At 38.6% G+C, this 25339-nt stretch overlaps 2 protein-coding genes and 1 long non-coding RNA gene across 3 annotated transcripts; 1 reads left to right on the top strand and 2 right to left on the bottom strand.

Annotated features, from left to right (window-relative positions):
- Positions 1–571: 571 nt before the first annotated feature.
- LOC121730916 lies at positions 572–2983 on the bottom strand. Its single transcript, XR_006036166.1, has 3 exons — positions 2919–2983; positions 2633–2639; positions 572–582 (listed from the first exon to the last, which is right to left on the bottom strand). It is a non-coding gene; the product is annotated as an uncharacterized LOC121730916 (long non-coding RNA).
- On the top strand, positions 1132–3558 carry LOC121730915 (probable rRNA-processing protein EBP2 homolog). Its single transcript, XM_042120129.1, has 5 exons — positions 1132–1272; positions 1358–1578; positions 1911–2069; positions 2216–2363; positions 3169–3558. The coding sequence occupies exons 1-5, from the start codon at positions 1219–1221 to the stop codon at positions 3529–3531; spliced, it is 945 nt and encodes a 314-aa protein (XP_041976063.1). The 5' UTR covers positions 1132–1218; the 3' UTR covers positions 3532–3558.
- A 1434-nt stretch (positions 3559–4992) lies between these two features.
- On the bottom strand, positions 4993–16432 carry LOC121731087 (signal recognition particle subunit SRP72). Its single transcript, XM_042120420.1, has 13 exons — positions 16318–16432; positions 14707–14941; positions 14345–14489; positions 13782–13972; positions 10836–10973; positions 10287–10419; positions 8534–8713; positions 7885–8046; positions 7337–7549; positions 6937–7031; positions 6715–6816; positions 6249–6353; positions 4993–5157 (listed from the first exon to the last, which is right to left on the bottom strand). Exons 1-13 carry the CDS (start codon positions 16418–16420, stop codon positions 5022–5024), a joined length of 1938 nt encoding a protein of 645 aa, XP_041976354.1. The 5' UTR covers positions 16421–16432; the 3' UTR covers positions 4993–5021.
- Between the last annotated feature and the right edge of the window lie 8907 nt (positions 16433–25339).

Here is a 25339-nt window from a genome sequence, read left to right as displayed (position 1 = left end):
TTAATAATTAGACAATAAATAAGATTTGTGATAGAATAGAATATAAAATGGCTTGATTTTCGATATTTAATCAACATAGAAATTAGTAGATTAATTGACGTTTAGTGATGTACTTCTTTATCGAATTTAAAAAATATAAGGTGAAGAATCTGATCATTTATTTAAAAGATTTTAACCTTAATAGCTCACTTACTTACTCGACAAATATCAACCGAGTGTCCCATCACTATAGACCGCCATGTTTAGTTCTTGGCAATATGGCGCCGGCCACACTTTTTTATAGTTATGTCGCTTCCATCTGATTCCCTATTCATTGCATGACACTCACACTGACACTAATTTTTAACTTTGCGCATGTGCAATGTGCATTGAAAAACGAAACGAACACGACTTTATGCCGTGTTCGTTTCATTTTTTCGCAGTTTGGCAGCTGACTGTCAACTTCATAATTGAATGTCATGTTCAATAAAATCCTAACAATTTCTGTCAGAACTGTTAGGATGTTATTGAACATGACACTCAATTATTAAGTTGACAGTCAGCTGCCAAACTGCGAAAAAATGAAACGAACACGGCTATAGTCTGTCAAGAAAGTGAAGAAATTAAAAGTGGCACAATCGTAGTGTCATCCCTTTCTAATGTTTCCAGGCTGGAATTTCCAGCTCCCAATAAATTTTAAAAAAACCCTTTCTAATCCATAGACTTTTTTATATACTGTTCTAATCAAATCAATCTTAGAAAAAGGGGATGACATCGTAATGTCAAGAAAGTGAAGAAATTAAAAAGAGGTAACATCGTAATGTTACCTCTTTTTAATTTCTTCACTTTCTTGACGGACTATAGACACCACACCAATATAGGGTAAAAGACTAGTAGATTGGACAGTACCAGTCATTGGAAAAAGCACAAAAATACAATATTTATTATTGTTGCTTTAAAAATTGCCTATTTTTAAAGAAAAACAGGTAGTTTTTAATGCAACCTAAATATAGTGTTTTTGTGCTCTGTCCAATGACTTGAACTGTCCAATCACTAGTCATGTTTACCCTATAATAATATATTCTGTACTATGGTCTATGGAGAGTAGATGATAGATCATGGCTGATGGCTCTCCATAATCTGTACTAGTAATCTGTGCACCACACGTTTTATTTTTAGGTTATTTTTCTGTTTTGTTTTACATTTGAGAGGTATTGTACAGAAATTAAAATAGAAGCAATGAGTGATTTCATGCTAAATGATAGTGATACGGAAGTGGATTCCGATGAGGAGGTAATATATCAGTTATTTTAATACTTTTATAGTTAATCTGTTTACCAGTACCATTATAATACCTTGGGCTTTTTTGTATTCATAGCTCCAGGAGGCATTTGCCAAGGGAATATTGAAGCCAGGTCTCAATGAAGTCATAGAGAAAGTACAGAAGAAATATATAAATAATGTATCAGACATAAAGGCTAAATTAAAGGAGTTTTCACTAAAACTACCATGGGTGGAAACGCTAGATTTAACAACAGCAGTAGCTCCTATGGCCCCTGATGTGGCGTTGCAATTACAGCAAACAGCACAAAGAAGAAAGTAAGTTAATATTATACAGATATTGACATTAACTGTTTTAACCTATATCCTCTTTTTATTTTTTACATAGGTCTTATATTTTTGTGGAAAAAAACATAATTTAGGTACTTTGTGCACTTTTTTATAAACTGTATTATAATTTGCAGGTGAGCATGGCATGAATGTATGTGTGTGACGTACAATAAGTAAAATACATTAAAATGTAATCTGAATATTTTTACTATCAGCATGGTTGCTAGTAGTTTATATTCTTGTGTACAGTGTTAAAATATTTTCATGTAGTTGGTAGCCATATGTTTTAAGTTTTTACTAGTCATTTAATTTATTTTCAGAAATATAAAGGAAAACAGCAAGGGCAAACAAGAGTATGATCCGTCCCAGGATCCAGTATTAAATGAGTTTAAACGAGAAAACCTTATACATCGTCAAGCTCAGGCAGCTGTAGTTGATGGCATCAAAAGGTTGAAAGAGTTGAATATACCTACAAAAAGGTTAATACATATTTTATAATTATTTATTGGATTTCTTTAACTGAGCTGTATTTTAGCAGAATAGTAACTACTACTTTAATTTTAGAAAAGTATTGTTGCACTTTAGTCTTCTCTGGGAATTATTATTACTCTTAATAATTTTTTAGGCCAGATGACTATTTTGCTGAGATGGCCAAGACAGATGAACATATGCAGAAAGTACGAAAGAATCTAATGGCCAAGCAGGCAGCTCAGGCTAGAGTTGAAAAAGTAAGACAATTGAGGGAACAAAAGAAAATATCTAAGAGAGTACAGGTCAGTATGTCAGCTACATTATTTTGTATAGACCACAAGACACAACTATTTTATTTCTACATAAACAATGTGTCCCGACACTGGTGTCTGATCCTTTAATGTCATGTATCTATGGCATATTTTATCGACAAATTGGCTCTCAAATTTTTGCTCTCTCTCACAATTGTAAAATGGCAGCCATTTTAGTTTTTCTCAGGCTTTCAAACTAATCTGACCAGTACTCCTCATGTAAATATGAAGATAAAAAAGGTCTCATTTGATAACTAAACTTGTGGACTACGCTAACACAGGCATACAATTATAAATTTCGTGGAATTAAACATAGGAAGACCAAAGTTTAAGGAAAACAAATGTGTATTTCTTAATTAATGGCTTTTTGTGAAAAATCTCACTAAACTGGTTCTTTTTATTTTAAAAAGATAGAGGAGGTTTTAAGTCAGATAGTTTCAATGTTTTAACGATTTTCTTATGAAATATTGGTCAGATTAGTATAAAGCTAGATAAAAAAAAAATTCAAAAGTTGGAGAAACAAAAATTTGAAAGTCAATTTGTCACTAAAATATGTCATACATCATGACATTAAGGGATCGGACACCAGTGTCGGGACACATTGTATAATAGCATGACAACTTTAATTTTTTTATTGTTTTGTAATTTTGTTCTTCCTTAAATTGTGATGTTATGAGAAAAATATGTAAAGTAGTTATTAACAAGTTTGTAATTCTCTGTAAAAGTGTTTTTCTCTTAAGTCAATACTTTTTACTCTTTATTACCAGATTGATTGATTTTTACTCTTTATTACCAGATTGATACAAAGCTTAAACAAGCTGCAGACAAACGACAAATGCTTGAACAACTGAAAAGAGTAAGGAAAGGAAAATCAAGCGATTTAGACTTTTTAGACGATAACAAAGGTAAAAACAAAGGAGGCAAAGATCCAAAGAATAAAGTGAACAAAAAACGTGTGATGAAGGATAAGAAGTTTGGATTTGGTGGTAAAAAGAAGGGTTCAAAATTAAATACTAGAGATTCCTCTAACCAAATGGAAGGGTTTAACAGTTCTGCTAAAAAGAAGCCATTTAATTTTAAGACAAAGTCATTTAAACCGAATAATAAGAAGAAGAATCAGAGGCCAGGAAAATCAAAGAGGAAAAATGCCAAGAGATAATTTCAATAAAATGTTGCATTAATAACAGCTGTTGGTTATTTGCTAAGTTGGACTAAAATACTGTTCCTCCTATGGCCTATACCTACTCACATAAGTAATATCCGTAAAAACTAACTCTGCCTTCTACTCTCCAATACATTTTTCCCGCATTTACTGTAATCGTACCTACTATTTTTTCATATAAATTTTAATAGGAGTACATTTTTTTGTTTTATGAAATGAGATTTTTAAAGTTTTGAATAACATGTATCATTCAGGAAATTGATTCCTAGGCAGTTGACAGACCTACATCATTTGGTCAGATTAGGTTAATTCAATATTAATAATTGTGATCTGTCGATTGTGGTCTGTCAAAAAGTTAATATACCTAGCGGAATAGAGCAACAATCACAAGCTGTCAAACGAAACCAAAATTGATTTACATCTGTGTGTAAAAATATGTGTATGTATACACTCACACAAGCATCTTTCTAGATTAAATTGTCAACGTGCCGATAAGTGCCGACTGGACGTCAAAAAAAGAGTTCTACTGTCATGTATCAAACGTCTCTTTTTACGCAGTGTTACTGATAGTGACATCTCGCTTGCTCAGGCCTTTGTTTTCCTATTCCGCTAGGTTATAGGTATAATATGTATTAACTATTAACTTTATGCTGTCGACTGGGTTTGACGTAACGCGACCAAACTATGTAGGTCCCCCATCTGCCTAGGAATCAACTTCTATGGTACATATTTACTTCAAGTATGAGTTTTTTTCGGGACCTTACATTGTGTACCTTTTCTGTGACCTACCCTACCCGATATTCGACTACGCTGCAGCAGAGTGACGCGACATGTCCCCAACTACAAACAGCAGTCTACAGCTCAATTTACAACGCCGCGAAATGGAAGCGTCCATTTCGCCTCACGACGCGGGAATTGGCACCGGTGTGTCTAATTTTTTTGGCACGTATTTAATTAGTATGTTATGCTGTCGAGTGTTGTCATTGGCTATGTACAGTTTCATTGCAAAAAGTCGCTTTCATTTCATTCCGCGGCGTTGTAAATTGAGCCTTAGCGGTTAGCCGCACTACGCGGTAGTGGCGCTACGTCAAGACTATGGAAAGTGAAGTGTAGCGTCGCTCCGTTGCAGGTTAGTGTCGCTTACTGCGGTCTCACCTAGCTATGTCTATGTCCGTGTTCCTCGTAGAGAGTCCCCTGTGAAAGTAGCAGCGCCGAAATATCAAATTTTGAAACTCGTGAGGCTGGGGCGTTTGCCCATACAGTAGTGAAAAAAAAATGGTCTTTCAGCGCTGCTACTTTCACAGTGAACTCTACAAGGAACACGTATACCCTAAAGTATTATCACTTAGATTTGTTACACCCAGTATAGATAACATGAACTCCATAGAATAGACATAAATAGTGCAAGAATGGTGTTACTTGCGTAAAAAAGTTACACAAGGCAATAAAACAAATTCGCACGATAAAAGTATTATATTCCGTAATGACTACCACTTGCGTCCCTTCCCTTTCTTCTTCTGTTGTTGCTTGCGCTGCCACGCGCTCTCTTTGACGTCGCCGCGCGGACTCTTGGCAGCCGCAGCAGCTGCTACCGGCGCAGACGGAGCTTGCTTACTCATGTCACTGGGGAAGAGATAATAGATTTAGGCCCAATTTCACCAACGACTGTTAAAGTTAATGCTCGATTTAGCATCATGTTACCCAGTGGCGGATTTACAAATATGCCGCCTGTAGGCTATTCAATTTTTGCCGCCCTTAAAACTGACTTGTTTTTGGTAGTATTTTTTATTTCTGTAAGATAAAAAATGGGGCTAAATTTGCCGCCCCTCTAAATCTGCCGCCCTAGGCTCCTACTTAGCCTACTTAGCCTATTGGGAAATCCGCCACTGATGTTACCTCTTTTCTTTTTCATAATATGAACGAAAGAGAAGACATGACTTTTTAACAAGCTGTCAACACTAACAGACGTTGGTGAAATTGGGCCTAAAAATCGATGATGTTTTTAGGTGAATTACAGAATGCTTTGAGAAACAAAGTCTTATTTTTTTTATACTTTTGAAAAGCATCTTGATAGCTGAGGTCAAAGTATTGTGTTGTTAATAATATGTCGCATACTTTTTAATTCGACTAAGGTTGGGTTGCACCAGAGGCGTGTAAAAGTTAAAGTTATTTTTATAGTTAAATATGGCGTCCTTTAGCTTTAACTTTAACCTTAACTGGACAAATTCACGCATGAGGGGAGGCAAGGATGCCAAATTTAACTTTACCAAAGATTTGACATTTGGCACTGTAGTTATAGTTACAGTTACAGTTACAGTTAAGTATAGTTAAAGTTAGTTGGTGCAACCCAGTCTAAGACGGAAGATATAATACAGTAGTCGGAATGCCGTCGCGGGATCATGTAAACATTCTTAGCATGTAGTACAAGTACTGTATAAATGTTTTAACCAAGTCCAACATTCAATATAGATCTTGAATATTGGACTTGACTGAAAATAACTGGCTCTAGAGAGCCAATTTCACCAATGACTAATATAGTCAATTAATAATTATAAACATGTCATCTTTCTTATTCTATGTATTAATGAAAAATACTAACAACCAATAGGCATTACATAGTGAAGTTGGTATTTATAGTTGAGCAAAACAACTATGTAATTGAAATTAATTAACGTTGGTTTTCTGTAAAGCTGTGGTGTATAGTGTATACTCACTACTGGTCGACGGCAGCAGTGGTCATGCCCTGGCTACCCTTGATGACGTCACGGCGAATGCCGCGTCGTTTGCGGTACGCAGTGCGCTCGTATTTCGGCAGCCATCTTGGAATAAAAATGGCGGTTAAAATTTAATCTTTTAAATATTTTTTTGCCTTATAATTTAATGTATGTTAACATAATTACACTCACAAATTATAACAAACAAGCACATGAATGTTTATAAAATATTGCGCCAAGTTTACTATGCTTAGCTTCCTTTTATATTACGCTATTTAATTAAAAATATAGTTTTGACGTTGCTCGCATGTTCAAGTTGCAATTAACATATAGATAGGAATATAATATAGTAGTGTGAAATCTTATAACAAGAATGTAACAGCATTGTTTTATCACTTTATCATGTTTTATCACATCTTCTTCCTCCTGAACTATTGTACTGGTTTCTAAGATCTATAGAATTTACCTCTCTGGATCCGGAGGTTTGGAGAGGTCAGCGTGAGGAGGTAGTTTCGTCTTCCGCTTACGCTTGGCTTTCTGTTTCTGACCCAATTCCGAACCGGGTGTTCTATAAAGATTTAAAAAATATTTTTATCTGGAGACCAATTAGGTAACACACAATATTTATGTTTAAAGAAAATAAAAAAAAATCTATAATTTTAATTTAAAATGACTAAAAAATACATACCCAGGGGACTGTTCCTGTTTACTCTGGCCCTTCTTGACGACCTTCGCGCCCATCATCCACTTGGACGACTCGAGAGCGTCCACGTCGATCTTACCCTGCAAGATAACAATATGTTTTTAACCCATCTTGTCAAATGTTATTATAGCTAACCACTTCGAAATTAATTATCAACAAGTCACAAGTCAGGTCGCATGCCAAGGCCTTGACCAGCCGCGCCAAGCTGCGGCTAATATCTCTCTCTCTCTAATACTAGCGTCTCTATTCACCTCCAGCTCAGATATAGGCGGCAGGCGCGCTGCCATCTCTCTCGTTCGGGCCGGGTCGTGCACCAAGGCCTTGACCAGTCATGCCAGGCTGCGGCTAGTATCGGTCGCTCTGTAACACTACCGTCTCTACTCACCTCCAGCTCAGATATAGGCGGCAGGCGCGCTGCCAGCTCTCTCGCTCGGGCTGGGTCGTGTACCAGCGCCTTGACCAGCCGCGCCAGGCTGCGGCGGTCGGGTGGTGCAGCGGAGGCGAGCGCGGTGTGCGCGGCGGCCGCACGTGCGCCGTTGCCAGCTCGCGCGTGCGCGCCCGCCGCCGCCTCCCATACAGCGCGCAAACGACGTACGCTCTACATACACATTGATATTATACACATTACACATTGTATTGTTTTATGTAAAATTTTATTGAAGTGTAAATAAATGCATGTGTATTATGACTACGTTGGAATTATACGCTATTCAATTCTCATCGTATCTTGCTGTACAATTAGTATTGCAGTAAATTTAACTAATCATAACTAATAAACCAAAGTGTTGTCTTTATAAGTTTAAACAAACCAATTCAGACAAAAAATACTTGAATTATTACTCGAAATTATTCCAATATTTTAACGAAAAACTTGTATTCCTTTTCAATTCATACTGTGTTTGCGCGATACATAGAAATCAAATAAATCCATACCTCCTCATCCTTCTTATAATGTTCGTAGACTTCGTGGAACATGTCCGAGGCTCTCTCATATTCACTATCAGCACAGAGTAGGGTATACAACAGTCCCACTATAGCTGGTCGGTACTTGTATTCGCTCTCTTCTAACAGTTTTACAGCAGCTTTTCGATCACCCTGTAAACAGGCTGTACAATAATTTGTCAACCAAGATCAGCGGGGCTTAAATGGTCACACTTAGCAATTCCTCTCAATCAATTCAGCAAATTAATTGTCAAAACTGTCAAACTGACAAATGTCAAATCAGTACAAAAATACAGAAATGAATTGCAAGCAGAGTTGCATTTTTCCATTTTCAAAAAATGAATCATATTATGATTCATATCATGACTCTTCAAAGCGACCATTTTAGCCCCGCAGGGCCCACTTACAAGGGCAAGCGATAAGTCATGTCTGTTTACTCCGACATAATAAATAGGCCATATAAGTAGTAGTTACATGCACAAAATTAAAGACCAGGAATGATTATATAACATATGTCTAGCAACAACCTCCCATCAAACAATAATAATTATGTATATCGTATTGGGGAAATAAAAATAATAAAAAGTTTCCCAGAAATTTGCACATTATTTCCTTCCTTTATAAAGCCTGATTTGCTTACCTGCGCCAACTGCACATGGACAGCGGCCAATGCCAGTTCTCCAGAATGTTTGAGCAGGAGGGCAACAGCCTGCGCTCTCTTTCCCTCCTTCACCAACGAGCTGGCTTCTACAAGCGCAGCGCGGCGCTCCTGACCGAACTCGCGGCTTAGCTTCACGCAGCATTGCTTGCAGAAGTCCGGCTGGAAATAAAACATTATAAGATTCATGTTTTTGTTAAAATACCACCATATTGAAAAAGGATATTATTATAATAATTGTATCTTAGAACACCGCCATATTTAAACCGGAATCATTAAAAATGACATTTGTTAGTTATTTAAATTATTATGAAGCCATATTGAGATCTGTCACTTCGGAGACCACACCCATATTATATTACACTAGCTGTTGCCCGCGACTTCGTCCGCGTTAGCATAGTAGATCACATCCCAAGTATTATTTATTGTACAAAAATATTCGATATACAGAATTGACTTTCCTATTATTTTATAATATATAGATGTTCCGCGCGGCTTCGCTTGCGTAATTTAGGAATTTCACGCAACCGTAAATTTTGCAGCAAAAAATGTCCCTTCACGTGGTCTATTCTTCATGTTTGCCAAATAACATAAAAATTGCTCCAGTAGTTCATAAGATAAAAAGCAATCCCACATTTTCATCTATTTCTTCGCTCTTATTAGTCTTAGCGTGATAAAATATAGCCTATAGCCTTCCTCGACAAATGGGCTATCTAACACTGGAAGAATTTTTTAAATGACCAGTAGTTCCTGAGATTAGCGCGTTCAAATAAACCCTTTCATATAATTTCCCACGTTTTTTCCACATTTTCCTCTATTTCTTAGTTCCTATTAGTTTTAGCGTGATAAAATATAGCTTATAGCCTACCTCGATGAATGGGCTATCTAACATTGAAATAATTTTTCAAATCGGATAAGTAGTTCCTGAGATTAGCGCGTTCAAATAAGCCGTTTCATATAATTTCTCCCGTTTTTTCCACATTTTCCTTTATTTCTTCGCTCCTATTAGTCCTAGCATGATAAAATATAGCCTATAGCCTACCTTGATCAATGGGCTATCTAACACTGAAAGAATTTTTCAAATCGGACCAGTAGTTCCTGAGATTAGCGCGTTCAAATAAACCCTTTCATATAATTTCCCACGTTTTTTCCACATTTTCCTCTATTTCTTAGTTCCTATTAGTTTTAGCGTGATAAAATATAGCTTATAGCCTACGTCGATGAATGGGCTATCTAACATTGAAATAATTTTTCAAATCGGATAAGTAGTTCCTGAGATTAGCGCGTTCAAATAAGCCCTTTCATATAAGTTCCCCCGTTTTTTCCACATTTTCCTTTATTTCCTCGCTCCTATTAGTCCTAGCGTGATAAAAGATAGCCTATAGCCTTCCTTGATAAATGGGCTATCCAACAGTAAAATTTTTTTTTTAAATCGGACCAGTAGTTCCTGAGATTTGCGCGTTCAAACAAACAAACAAACAAACTCTTCCCAATTATAATATTAGTATAGATTTATATGTGAATGTAATATTTAAATATCATTTTGCATATTGCCAAAATATAAACTATAGTTACAGTTATCGTCCTCATAACATTGTCATGCACTCGATAAAACAGTTTTGAATGATACATCACACATAACATGAATTTAGCTATTTTATTTTGATACCATTTTCACAGATAATAACAATAATATGTATAATGTTTTTTTATATGTATAATAAAGAATAAATACCTGGTTAGAGTATATAGCGAGTATGGCTTGGTTGTAAGCGATGCTGGCTCGCTGGCGCGAAGTCAACTTGTGTTCGAGGCCGTCCTGAGTGGCCGCCTTCATACGTTTGCGGGAGTCAAACACATTGCCATCCCTATAACAAATTGATTTACAGAACAAAATATAAGTAAATAGGAATGGTTTACGGAAGGGATAATTTTGATTTACGGCTGCTCCCATTGGTGAAAAGGTAAATTTTTTTATCGCAGGTTGTTCACGTGTGACCATTAGCATGGATTGGGGAGGCGCGCGTTTTTTAATTTCTTACACATCGTACCAAAGTTGTTACTTTGGTACAGATCAATTAATATAGTCTCTTGGCTATGTTTATTTCATTAATAAAAATTCCGTGGTGGATATGGCCCGCAATTAGTGCGCAAATAAAATCCCATTAGTAGAAATCGCACATTTTGGGAATAATGAAAAGTTAGATAACATGTCTGAAATCTATTACAATCGGAGCCTATCCATAGGCTCCGATTCAACCATAGTATCGAAGTGATTGCATACCTGTTAATGACAACCAGATTGTTGCTGGCTATAGCAACCAGGGCTTGGTCCGAAGGTTTATCTTTCAACACATTGTGGTAAATGGCACCCGCTTCCTTCTCTTTGCCCATTTGCTGAAGACAGTATGCTTGTTGCACTCTGGAAAGACGTAAAATTTTAGTAAATCATATATCCAGAATCACAAAATAACAAACTTTACTCAAAAAATTCGCCCAGAATTTAAATAATTAATTTTAGCTACAATTAAAATTGCTACAAAATCCATAAGACTTTTTCAAATATTTCGGGAAACAAACATCAGAAGCAACTACACTAAATAATAATAAAATAAAAAAGCCTTTATTTTCAAGTTACACTAAAGTTTTAGGATGTAATGTTTGTTTTATTATCTTCACGTGGCTTGGCGTGGCACAGTGGATATTCAAGGTAATAAATAAATAAATAAATAAATAAATAAATAATCATTTCATTCAGGCAATAGACCCATAAAATAACATAATTTAAGTTAAAAATAAAAGAAATAAATAAAATAAAATAAAAGTTAAAAAGTGATAAAATTAAAATACATCTAAAATGTTAAAAACTAAAATTATCACTTTTGGTTACTGCCACGATGCACCGAAAGCCAGTAGGCTGGGATCGAGTTTTCCGGGCACCCGGCACACACAGAAAGGATCTCATTGTTTGCAGAACGGATGCGAGACCAAAATGCTGCGACACGCGCCCTGATAACTGCGAAATAGTCCGGGATTCCGGCGTCGGCGAACATGCCCGAAGCACTACAGTACTTTGGCAGTCTCATCAGGGTACGGTATGCATTATTGTACTGAACTCTGATACTGCTTCTCGTGGCTTTGGAGCAGTTGAGCCAAAGCTGACACGTATAGAAGCATTGACAGTATGCTCTAAAGAGCGTCAGCTTTGCCCCAACGCTACAGCGCACAAAACGCCGTGCAAGCATGTTACACCGTACAGCCAGTGCCCGTCTTTCGCGTACTACATCCTCATTATCTGAGAGATCCTCGGTTAAGATGTGCCCCAGGTACCTGAATTGCTCGACCCTTTCTACCTCTTGTCCGTCTAAGCTAACCGATGGGACCCTCTGCGGGCCCTTTCCATCCTGAAATACCATCATTTGCGTCTTAGCTACATTGTACTTAAGACCATGTCTTATAGCATAGTCCTCGCAAATGCTTAGCAACCGCCTTAGCCCCTTGATTGAGGGGCTCAGAAGCACCATATCGTCAGCATAACTTAGGTTGTTAACGGGCGTGGCACCTATGTGACAACCTATTCGAGTGCTCCTGAGCTCCTCAATCAGGTCGCTAACATACAGGCTAAATAGGTCCGGAGAGGTTAACCACCCTTGGCGCACCCCACACTCTAATATAAAGTCATTAGAGGTTGCGTCGCCCCATTTTACAAAGTTAGTTTGGTTTTCGTACCAGTATCTCAACAGACTCACAGTTTTTGATGGAACATTTGACTTCAGCAGCTTTCGCCATAGTACAGTATAGTTTACCAGATCGAAAGCGCGACTAAGGTCTAAAAAGCAAGCATAGACGGATGTGTTACGTTTTTTGTAATATAAAACTGTCGACTTAAGGGCAAAGATTGCCGAGTCAGTTGAGAGACCGGGACGAAAACCAAACTGCGCGTCATCAATTTTAGCACTCCTATTTACATTAGGGTAAAAAAAGAAAGGCTGTTTCTAAAATCTTCCCAATGATAGTTCCTAGTGATATAGGTCGATAATTTTTAGGGTTTGAAGGGTCACCTGTTCTGGTTTTCGGGATAGGAACCACCATAGTCCTCATTAAATTTTTCGGCAGGTAACCTATGTTGACGCAGATTGTAAAAAGATCTGTCAACATAGGGATTATCTTATCACTTGCGTATAGGACGTGTTCTAGGCTTAGTCCATCAAAACCTGGAGATTTGCCTTTTTTCATTTTAAAGATCACCTTAGCAACGTCGTCAGAATTGAAGCCAGAGAAACATTCTTCGTCATTTTTAGCAACCGGTGTAGTATCCCCTACGTCATCAGAAACAGGCAATGGGTCTACCTTGAAGTGGTGAGCAAACAAATCAGCTATTTCAGATGGATTCTGAACGTCATTGATACTTACTGGTCTGCTTTGTACATAATTTAGGCGTTTAGTCGATTTCCAGAATTTGGAAAAGTTACCGGCTGAGTGCTGAGATGCCATAATATCCATCTTTATCTGTTCTTCATTGTTTTGGCACCATTTCAATTTATTTTTGAAAATCTTCCGGCTACTAGTCATATTATCATAGAGTGGCCCAGACTGAGGCCTCCCATTCCAAAGCCAACAGTTAAAAGCATGCCGTGCCTTTTGATGGAGTTCACGAACATGGTGGTTCCACCCTATAACCTTCTTACCCTTGAACGGTGCATCGCGGCGTATTCTACTCTGTCTGGCAGCATCTTGTAGGCATTTTACAATACTATCATAAAATTCATCAAGCACATAAATATGTTTTTTACAAATAAATAAATTACTAACATTACAGATTACACAGTTTAAAATATGACTAGAATTAGATAACAGGTTCAAATTACTTAAATTATCACAGCAAAGTTTTTTATACTTATTGATCTCATCAGCAGTTTTATTGCCCCAGTAGACACCAGACAGAGGATTGTTAGCCTGAGAATCTTCAATTTTCTGTGTTAGTTTGCACAGTTTAAGCTTGACAAGTAATACAAGCCCAGACAGACCCTGGCAGCAAAGTGGCAGATTTTTAAAGTAATCTGTCACTTTGACTCCATAGCTTGTCTGTACCTGTGCCCCTTTACCTCCACTGTGCCCTGCCAAGCTTTCTTTTGTAGTATAGGCTACTTGTTGGGTGAAGGCCTCCTCCAACTTTTTCCATTTGTCCCTGTCCTGTTAGGAACTGTTCCAAATTAGAATATTAAATTACCGTATAATGGCAGCTTCTTCCTTGGCCTCTTCCTCGGTACCTCCATCCTCTAGCACACTCTCGGAGCAAGTTTGTTCAGCCCGTTTCAGCACTGGCAAAGCCTCGTTGTATTTCCCTTTCATTGCCAATGTTGTGCCAGTATTGTAAGACAACTCGTAGGTACTTTCTTCAAATTGAGGTAGGTCAGAAGACTATAAATTGGAAGACAAGCAGTTAATGTAAGAAAGTATTTGAGAAACCATAAATCAAAATATGCTTTTGGGATAGATGCTAATTATTGTAAAAAAATTGGATTATTTATAAATTCAATATTTCTTTATTTGAGCATAGACTAATTTTCCTTAGTCTATGATTTGAGTAAAGCGTGCATTATTTTGTAGACTTCAAAGTATGTATTACTAGAACATAATATTCATTCTCTATATTTCAGTTTTACAAAGTTGCTTCTCTATGTTAAACCAACGCTGAATTTAGTGGTTTATACCACACTAAAATATTTTAACATTTGCATCTACCCTCTAGATTTCTTAATAAATGGATATTATAAAATAAATAAAACTTACTTGATTAAGAGATGCCAAGTTGGCAACCACAGCTGCCATATTCGCCTTCCTCTCATCTTCATAATCATCAGTTGTATTTTTCACAATATCTCGGTACAGATTGTAGCAGTCTTGATATTGTTCTAGTCGGTATAAGATTTGAGCCCTAGGAACCAATGATAAGTAAGATTAATTTAAGTATTAGATATTTTACCATATTATGCTTTAGTAAATGTATTTTATAAGTTGTTTATTTATACCAAAATTATCTTTGTACAACTTTAATACTTCAATCGCAGATTCCAGGAAATGCTTTTGTATTCTATTGTTGTCTTGATCACCGGTGCTCTTATGGGGCTTGAAGAATTAAAGGAAACACCAACCTTAGTTCTTTCAAGGCTGGAGTCAGCTCGGGCGCAGCATCCACAGTTTCCAGCGCATCTTTGGGACAGTTAAGTCGATACTGTGCGTAAGCTTTCTCAAAATGTAAATCCGATGCCAGTGCTGCATTCTTGGGATTGCAAAGCACCGAAAGTGCCTCCTTGAAGTTATGTAGTTGTATAAAACATATTACTTTGCAGTGAAATGCTTTTTGCTCATTTGGTGCTATCTGAAGAACTGAAAAAAAAAGTAAAAATCTACAACTTTACTAAACAAGTCGCGTTTTAACCAAAGGAAATAAAACCCTTGGGTATATAAGATAAAATAACAAACATTTGGGTATATATTATAATAAAGGCTGCATTCCAGACGACGTTAATTTTGACCAAAACGCTCAAAACATCCCCTTCTGCCGTTCCCTTTGGCGACCTGGGTCGTTTTGATCGCGGCTGTGACGTCACTCATGACGTCATCATTTTCGCTCAAAACGACCCTTCATGAAGATGGGTCAATTTTTATTTAATTCGTCCCGGTCGGGACAGGCAAAGGGAGCGTTGCCCGTGCAGCCACAAAGATGGGTGAAAGTGGGCTTTCTAGTTTTTTTTTTTAATTTTAACGTAAGTATATCGCGAAAGCCTTGTTCAGAAAGTTTTCAGGAGAGAGTAGAGACAAAAAACTTTATATTATTTCATTACAATAATATTTTAATTACTTAAATAAATTAAATAACATTTAATGAAATATTTTGATTGGAAAATAAATTGTTTTAAATGAAAGGTCAAATGATTTCTTATAAAATATAATCATTAATACTAATTTTTATCTCTCCTATACCTGTTGACTTACTCGTACTTGACTAAGCATTATGCGGTATTACCTAACGTTTATATGTATATTGTGACAATAGTCAATATTCAAAGTACGGTATGTGGTTTTGTTATGTGTGTATATATGTGAAAACTCAAATATAATAAAAGTTTAACTATATTAAAATATGATTACTTAAGTTAAAAAATGTACTATTAAAAACGAAACAAATATAATATGATGTATTTTATTTGTAAAATAAATGTTACTGTAAATAATAAAATTACTTTTATTTACGACTTGAAGAAAAGAATCGTAACATCCAAGTTCGGTTCAATGTACCTATGTATAAAATTTTTCTTTTTTTAAACTTTTCTCAAAACACTCAAAACCATCCGTAATCCGTTCCACTTGGTTTGTATCACTGACGCTCACATGCTAGTGGACAAACTACGGTCTTGAGCGTGAGCGTTTCTAACGTCATCTGGAACGCGGGGAAAATAATAAATTCCATAATGATTATTTTGAAATAAAAATTTTATGCAGTATGCTGTACATGATTTATGAATGAACGACAGATTGGTGTGAATGGTGATTGGTGTTAATTACTTTCCGATGAATTAATTATTTAAATTAAGTTCCTTAAAATGTTTCTGATATTATTTTCTAATCGTGAAAATGCGTAAAAATGGTAAACTTAAACTTTCTACGGAGGTTAGCAAGTTTCAAGTGTCAATATTCATAAGTTTCCAAAAATCGATAGGCAAGGGTCTACTTAAAAGTAAATTAATATATGAGTTTCTTACTTTTTCCAGATGATTTTAAAGCTCTTTCATATTCCCCGCTTTGGCAAAATTTATTTAATTCCACATAAGCCTGAACAAGGTTAATTTCCTTGTTGGCTGACATTTTTTTGACAACCTGGCAAGCAGTGTTGCCAACTTTTTTTTTACTAACCCACCAAATTCAGCAGCGTAAACCACCAGAAATCGCTAAAACCTAAATGGCCTCTCAAACCACCAGAATTCCACTAAATAAAGTAAAGACAACAACAACATATCTGAATATAATTTGAAAATAATACAACAACAACGTTATTATTATGAAATACTTATTTTTGTTACTACAAAAAGAAAAACTTTAGTTGCCTATGTACCTATGTATAAGTAGGTAAGTACTTAACTAAAGAGTAAAGATGAACGTCTTCAGAGGAATCATTGTCATCTACTTGTTCAGTTTGTGAAGAATAAATTTCTTTAGTTCTAATTTTTGTAATACGGTATTTGGTATTATGTTGTTATTACAGCATTTGCCTTCGCGTGCTAACCTTGCACGAAAGAAAGGCGATCAAACTTCATCCAGTTTCTCTGTTAAGTCTTGACAACATTCATCATGCTAAATAATCGCTCTATATCAGCCTCAGAATACAGAACAAACAGTTTGTTCTGTATTCTGAGATATCAGCATTAGAATGCGGCAAAACGAATAAAGATAATAATAATATAATTAATTTTCCAGTGTGCGTCTTCAAGGGCTAGAAAAATAATAATAAAAAAACTAGTGGTTTAACGTCGAAGCTACCACTAACTTAAATAATCTAATCCCCTAAGAAATCCACTAGCCACTAAAACCAAATTTTTCCTGCCGAAAGGTACGTCTAAACCACCAGATCTAGTGAAAATTCCACTAAGTTGGCAACACTGCTGACAAGTGGCAGCCAGTGTTGCCAACTATTCAAAACGTTTTCCCCCTAAAGCAACTTCAAAACCCACTAAATTTTAACCAAAACTCCCCAAAAAATCAAAATATTTAAAATTTCTTAGAGTATGTTCTACTAAGCGCTCAAAACGCTGAACCTTAAACAGGCCAAACAAACAAACAGGCCAGCAGTTTTTAAATACATACTTCAATCTATTTTTTTTTTTATTACATACAACGACAAGTGACAACAAATATAATAATCTGTCAGCCTACTGTCAGCTGGTGCGACTTAAAAGACTATGGCGACATGTGCTTTGTGCGGCAGTTCCATCTTAAAGGTGGCTTTCGGAGCTATGCCTCGAGCGACCGCGACCGGTAAAAATTCAAATAAAATGCTACTTTATGACATAGAATATAGGTAACATTTTCTACTGACATTTGCGTGGCCATCCATGCTGCCGCCGGTGGCGGCGTAAAAGCTAGTGGTTGAGTAAAATGAAACCTATAGCCTATGTCATAAAGTGACATTTCGTTTGAATTTTCGTCCGTCACGGTCGCTCGCGGCAAAATTCCGAGCCACTTTAAGATTGTTTTTCCATTCTTAAAAATGTATATCCCCAAAAATATCCCCTAAAAATCCACTAAATTTATTTTTTCCCACTAGATTTAGTGGGAAATCCCCATAGTTGGCAACACTGGTGGCAGCTCACAGCTGACGCTGAGCGATGACGGGGCTGACTTGTCAAATTGTCATTTGTTTGACATATATATTTTTTTATTATTCGGAAATATGATTGCAAAGATACTATTCAATGTACTTAATAGAATTACCGAAAATGACATATTTTTACTCATAAACTTTATAATATCTAACTTACCTACCACAAAAGATTAAACATCTTTTAGAGGACCGGTTGGTCACTCTAAGAGTTCACTAGAGGTCGGAGGAGTAAAGAGTAAAACTCGATTTACTGTGGTGAACTGAAGTGATTTATTTACAAAAATGTGCTGCTTATATACAAAAAAATGAGTTAATTATTATTATTACAAAATGTACAAAGGTTGAAAGATTGATTGTGATTGGCTATTACAATTAGAAAGAGATGTACAGAAAGGGATAAAAACATTTACAAAAATTGGAAAGGGAGAAAAATTGAATAAGAAATATTTACAAAGTTTTACGATTGCCGCGCGGGAAACTGGACGCACCGCGGCTCGCGGCGCTGGCATCGCCCGAGTATAAATATGGGCTCTCGCGGGCCGCGAATTCAGTCCGCGCGCGCATTCCATACAGACGACGTCTCTCTGCCGGTCGCCGCCGTGCCGGTAATAATTGTAGTGCCGCCATTTTGTGAAGATGGAAGCTCTGCAAACGCCATGAAGACCGTAGCCACGCTGCGAAGATCCCTCGCTCGACGTAACCTCGATGTGAAGACGCGTAGTGTTGTTGCGAAGAATTCTTATTAGAAAAATGCCTTTTTCAAGGCCGGTTCATGTCCGGTATTATTACACGGACAGTTTCTCTCGTCATTGCGAACGTACGTTCTTTGCAGAGCGATTTCCTTCTGTGTTTCAACTGTTATAACGAACGTATACAAAGACGGCGTGCGTTCTTTTCAGAGCGCGTTGTTCTCTTTGTTTCATCGGCGAACGAACGTAGGTACTGCTACAGTGCTCCCCCTCAAGCGAAGCGTACCGGCAGTCTGATGGCACGGCCTGTTCTTGTTGTCTTCTGTGCTGGACTTGCTGGTAACTTCTGCTTGATCGGTGTTGCACTTGGTAATGGTTGTGAGGTAACAGGTAAAGGTAATGAGGTAACGGTAAAAGGTAATGAGGTATTTTGAGGTAAATTATTGGTATGTGAAGGTAAGGTAACAGGTAAATTGGTATTAGGTAAGTTGAGAATTACCGGTGACTGTTGTACATTGCTCGTTGACTCGCCGAGGTAATCTTCACTCAGTATGTAGGCGGGCTTCAAACGATCGATGGATACTGTTGCTGTGCGATCGGGTAGTTGTATTACGTAGTATTTTTCTTCTCGTCGAAGAACTTTGTACGGCCCGTCGTACGGTGTTTGAAGTGGTTTCCTTACGGCGTCGTTACGTAAAAATACGTATTCGCACGTAAGTAGATCACGATGTATGAAGATGTTGCGTTGGTTACCGTGGCGCTGTACATTGTTTTTCGGCTTGAGAGAGTTGATGTTTTTTCGTAGTTGCTCGATGTAGGTATGATCTAGGCTCGACGATGATGATGATGATGATGTTGTTTCGAAGAAGTCGGCCGGTAAACGTAAGTTACGACCGTAGGTTAATTCGGCGGCGCTGACTCCGGTGTCCTCTCGTATGGCGGCGCGTAGTCCGAGTAAAACTGTAGGTAGCTCGTCGATCCACGATGTATTACTGTTGATGAGTCTTGTTTTCAGTGAATTCTTGAGACTTCGATGCCAGCGTTCGATCATGCCGTTAGATTGCGGGTGGTACGGTGTTGTACGGGTTTTTTCGATACCCATACATCGTGTTAAGTTGACGAACAGCTGACTCTCGAACTGGCGTCCTTGATCGGTTGTTATTGTAGTCGGACACCCGAATCTCGCTATCCATTGCTCGTAGAATACTCTTGCGACGGTTTCGGCGGTGATGTCGGTGAGTGGTACAGCTTCAGGCCATTTTGTCGAGCGATCGATCATAGTAAGTAGGTATCTATGACCACTTGCTGTTGTAGGCAGCGGACCGATGATGTCGGTGTGTGTATGTTGAAAGCGGTCGACTTGTGGGAATGTCGACACGGCGCTCGATGTATGTCGTTGTATTTTGCTTCGCTGACATTGTATGCAGGTTTTCGTCCACTCGCTAATGTCGGAGTTCATTGACGGCCAGAAGAATTTTTGCGCGATGAGTTTTCTTGATGCTTTTGTTCCAGGATGACTTATGTTATGAATGGAGTCGAACACGGCGCGTCGAAAGTCTTGCGGAATGTACGGCCGAACGTATTTTGTTGAAGTTTCGCATACAATCTTGATATCGGAGTTAGGTAGCGTAGTTGTTTTGAAACTTAAGTTTTCTTGACTGTAGAGTGTAGGTAGCGTGCTATCTCGCTCTTGCGCGCGAGATAACTCTTCGTAATTTACAGCTGACGGCGTGTTTATTGTTTCGATGCGACTGAATGTATCGGCGACTATGTTGTCTTTTCCACTGATATGACGAATGTCGTGCGTGAATTCGGAGATAAAAAGTAGTTGTCGAGTTCTTCTCGGAGTTTCCGATGTCGATGTTTTCTTCTGTAGGGCGAATGTCAATGGCTTGTGGTCGGTGAATATAATGAGTTCTCGGCCTTCGAATATTTTTCTGAAATATTTTACTGACATGTAGATAGCTTGAAGTTCGCGATCGTAGGTGCTGTACTTCGTTTGCGCTGTTGTAAATTTCTTCGAGAAGTAGCCGAGTGGTTGCCACTTGTTATTGTTGAATTGTTGTATTACAGCTCCCGCTGCGGTGTCCGAGGCGTCGGAGAAAATAGCGATCGGTGCTTTGTGATTCGGGTGGGCAAGCAAAACAGCGTTTTTGATGCTATTTTTGCATGCCGTGAATGCTTCTTTTGATGTCTCGTTCCACTCGATCGGTGTCTTGTCTCGCTTTTTCGCATTATGTAGGTATGCGTGTAGCGGGGCTTGAATTGTAGCGGCGTTCGGAATGCTGTCTCGGTAGAAATTTAGCATACCAAGGAAACGTCGCAATTCTTCTATGTTTTTTGGTAGCGGAAAATCTTCGATGGCTTGTAGTTTATCTTGTGGCGGCTTGATTCCGTCGCTGTTTACGGTGAAGCCGAGGAATTTTACTTCTTGTTTTCCGAGTACACATTTGGCTGGATTTATCGTGATTCCGTTTTCTTCTAGACGTTGAAGAACACACCGCAGGTGTTGGCGATGTTCTTCTTCGCTGCTGGATGCGATCAACAAGTCGTCGATGAACGAGAAGACGAAGTCGTAGCCTTGCAGTATTTCGTGTATAAAACGTTGAAATGTCTGGCCTGCGTTCCTAAGGCCGGGACACATTCTCGGGAATTCGAATAAACCGAATGGTGTGATGATTGCTGTCTTCTCTATATCCTCTTCATGGACTGGTAATTGCTGGTAGGCTCGGTTCAAGTCGATCGTCGAGAAAATAGTTTTTCCGGCGAGTTGGAAAGTGAAATCTCGAAGTCGTGGTATAGGGTAGCGGTCGGGCTTCGTTACTGCGTTGAGTCGTCGGTAGTCGCCGCACACCCTTATATCGCCGTTCTTTTTTGGTACGACGTGAAGCGGAGAAGACCAGGCGCTCTTGCTGGGACGACAGAGACCTTGTTGCATCATATTTTCGAATTCTTTCTTGACTTGATTGTAGCGATGTGGCTGTAGCGGTCGGGCGCGACAATGTAGCGGTGGCCCAGACGTTTCGATGAAATGTTCGACGCTATGTTTCGGCGTGATGTTCATCGCTGTCAATCGTGTGATGCCGGGGAAGTCAGCTAGTATGTCGTGGTACGACTGCGTGCTGTCGACACTACGGACAGTAGGTACGTCCGTGTAGCGTCCAGGAGCGTTAATATGTAGACTGGTTCTCCCGTCGATGAGTCTTCTGTTCTTCAAGTCGACTATGAGTTCGTGGTGTTGCAGGAAGTCGGCACCGAGGATTGGTTTCGAGACTGCGGCGACGATGAATTTCCATTTGTATGGTCGGCGAAGTCCGATGTTGAGTTCTAATGTCTTCTCGCCGTATGTCGGGATGACGGTGTTGTTGGCGGCGTAAAGTTGAAAAGGTAGCGGCTGGAGATGGAGGCCTTTCTTTTTCGGTATGACGGATATATTGGCACCCGTGTCTACCAAAAAAGTGAGATTCGTAGTCTTGTCCGTGACGAATAGGCGGTATTGTTTGTTGTGAACGCCGGATTCCGCCGCTGCCAACGTTCTGTCTAGTTTTCCGGGTTGTTGAAAGTACACGGTTGTGTACATTTTCTTGCTTCTTTCCCGAACTTGCTGTGGTAGTAGCAGAAAGGCGATGGTGATGTAGACCGTGGACGCGATGTTGACCGCTGACGGAATCGGGATGTCGATCGATGTCTTGAGCGTTGGTAGTGTCCTCTTCTATAGTTATTGTTGTTGTGCTGATGTTTTTTTAGTTCAGCGACCTCTAGAGACAGCTTGCGGATTTCTTCGATGAGCAGGCACTCGACGTTCGATGATGTTGATGAGGAGCTATTTACACGATGAGTTGATGAGATGCTATTTACATTATTTACATGTGACTGCTCGATGATCTTGTCGGCTAGCGCAGCTTGTTCGTCGAGTGTGGTCTTCGACTGGAAAGTTTCACTGACGGCCAGGACGGAGCGAATATTTGTCGGGAGGAGATTGGCCCACATCAGCTGTAGGGTGGAATCGGGGACCTTGTTGCGAGCCAGGTTTCGCATACGTCTGAGTAATTGTGATGGTTTCTGGTCTCCCAATTCCATGTCTGACAGCAGCGTTTGAAATTGCCGGCTGTCAGATTCTTCATATGCGGAGATGAGCCGGTCTTTGAGGGCTTGGTATTCGTTTGTTTCTGGCGGGTTGTACAGTAGGTCGGCGATTTGTTCAATGTCTTCTTTTTCCAGACGAGCGATGACCATTTGGGAAAGCTGGCTTTGGTTTTTCTGTAGGCTGCTGGTGGCTGCTTCGAATGTGACGAACCAGAGCCTGGGTTTGTCCCTCCAGAAAGGTGGAATTCGCATGGAGAGTGCGATGCCGGCGATTTCCTGTGATGACGGTGACGTCGCCGGGTTGCTGGTGAGTGCCGAGGTTTCGGGCAGGGATTCGCCTCTGGGTTCCATTTTTTCAGTGGGATTTCGGGCAGCGATTCGTTGTGCAGCGTTTCGTCCGAGCAGCGTTTCGTCCGAGCAGCGTTTCGTCATGCAGCGTTTTGTTGCGGAGAGTTTCCCGGGCAGAGATTCCTCTTGTTCTTCGGGCAGAGTTTCTTCTTGCAGAGGTTGCTTGTTGTTCACGGGGTCACCAGTTTAGAGGACCGGTTGGTCACTCTAAGAGTTCACTAGAGGTCGGAGGAGTAAAGAGTAAAACTCGATTTACTGTGGTGAACTGAAGTGATTTATTTACAAAAATGTGCTGCTTATATACAAAAAAATGAGTTAATTATTATTATTACAAAATGTACAAAGGTTGAAAGATTGATTGTGATTGGCTATTACAATTAGAAAGAGATGTACAGAAAGGGATAAAAACATTTACAAAAATTGGAAAGGGAGAAAAATTGAATAAGAAATATTTACAAAGTTTTACGATTGCCGCGCGGGAAACTGGACGCACCGCGGCTCGCGGCGCTGGCATCGCCCGAGTATAAATATGGGCTCTCGCGGGCCGCGAATTCAGTCCGCGCGCGCATTCCATACAGACGACGTCTCTCTGCCGGTCGCCGCCGTGCCGGTAATAATTGTAGTGCCGCCATTTTGTGAAGATGGAAGCTCTGCAAACGCCATGAAGACCGTAGCCACGCTGCGAAGATCCCTCGCTCGACGTAACCTCGATGTGAAGACGCGTAGTGTTGTTGCGAAGAATTCTTATTAGAAAAATGCCTTTTTCAAGGCCGGTTCATGTCCGGTATTATTACACGGACAGTTTCTCTCGTCATTGCGAACGTACGTTCTTTGCAGAGCGATTTCCTTCTGTGTTTCAACTGTTATAACGAACGTATACAAAGACGGCGTGCGTTCTTTTCAGAGCGCGTTGTTCTCTTTGTTTCATCGGCGAACGAACGTAGGTACTGCTACAATCTGTTAAACAGTTTTTTTTTTACATTTTGTGCTGAATTTTTCTCTAATCAACTGTTCAACGGATATATAGTCTGTCAAGAAAGACATGACAGGCGGGAAAATTTTCTAAACGTAATCACGCTTAAAAGGTGTATTTTTTTCTTTGTATTTTCACAGAGAACGCTTATTACATTTTAAATATTGTCACTTTGCACATTTTTATCTCGAATTAATAAAGTTCTCAAATTTTTTATTTCATTTAAAAATTCCCGCCTGACATTACTTTCTTGACAGACTATGTTTAAATCTTTTGTAGTAAGTCCGTTAATATTTAATCTGTAACATCACGTGATCGCAAAACAGCCATCACATTCACAGGATGTGACGTCACGATCTCCAAATTTTTAATATTCACTTTATGCTCCAAACAGTAAACACTGACCTCTATAATACACTGGACAGGCGATCGCTATCAATAAAATGTTCCTATTTGAAAGTCGCCATATTGGCGCTGATTGCTATGTAAAGCAGTAATGAGTGTACTTAGAACTACTATTTTGCAAATGGCGGTTGTAATTTTCTATGTTATATTAGTTCACAGTACGCTCACCGCGGCGCTTTAAATCGGCACAAAAATTATCTGTCATTTTGAACGGCATAGCCTGTCCAGTGTATTATAGAGGTCAGTGGCTCCAAAACATTGTGTTTGACAGTGACATTTCTATGTCAAACCCATATTTGAAATCCAATTCTGACCGCAACACGACGTGTACCGCGTAGATGCATATTTTCTAAATTTGTATTGAATTGACACATTTGCATGACGTCTCACGCAGTTATATAATTCTGATTTGATCATTGACTTTTATAAGTGGACGCGGCATAATGGTCTCTACCAAATCAAAATACTGTGGCCGGTCCGCCATTTTATGTTCCGGTTACATGAACTGTCTGAGGTACATAAACTGTCAAAGTGTCGTATTAAGGGATGTCGAAATTGAAAGAAAATATCGATATATCAATATCAGTCTCGATATATCGCGAAAAAAATATCGATATATCGGTCAAATTTTTCGATCAATTTGCTTTTTTTTAATTAATTTATAGTCCGTCAAAAAAGTAAAGAAATTTAAAAAAGTTTGTCCTTGGATCGGTACGTTTATATTTTTACTAAAATTTTTGTTATTTTACCGATGGCTTGACTTTGTATGTGCTTATTTAGTTAATAATTATTAATTAGACAATAAATAAGATTTGTGATAGAATAGAATATAACATGGTTTGATTTTCGATATTTAATCAACATAGAAATTAGTAGATTTGACGTTTAGTGATGTACTTTTTTAT

Source organism: Aricia agestis, chromosome 10, assembly GCF_905147365.1.
Source record: "Aricia agestis chromosome 10, ilAriAges1.1, whole genome shotgun sequence".
Classification (NCBI taxonomy): domain Eukaryota; kingdom Metazoa; phylum Arthropoda; class Insecta; order Lepidoptera; family Lycaenidae; genus Aricia; species Aricia agestis.
Note: the sequence above shows the minus strand (reverse complement) of the source record. Positions and strands in the feature narration are given on the sequence as shown.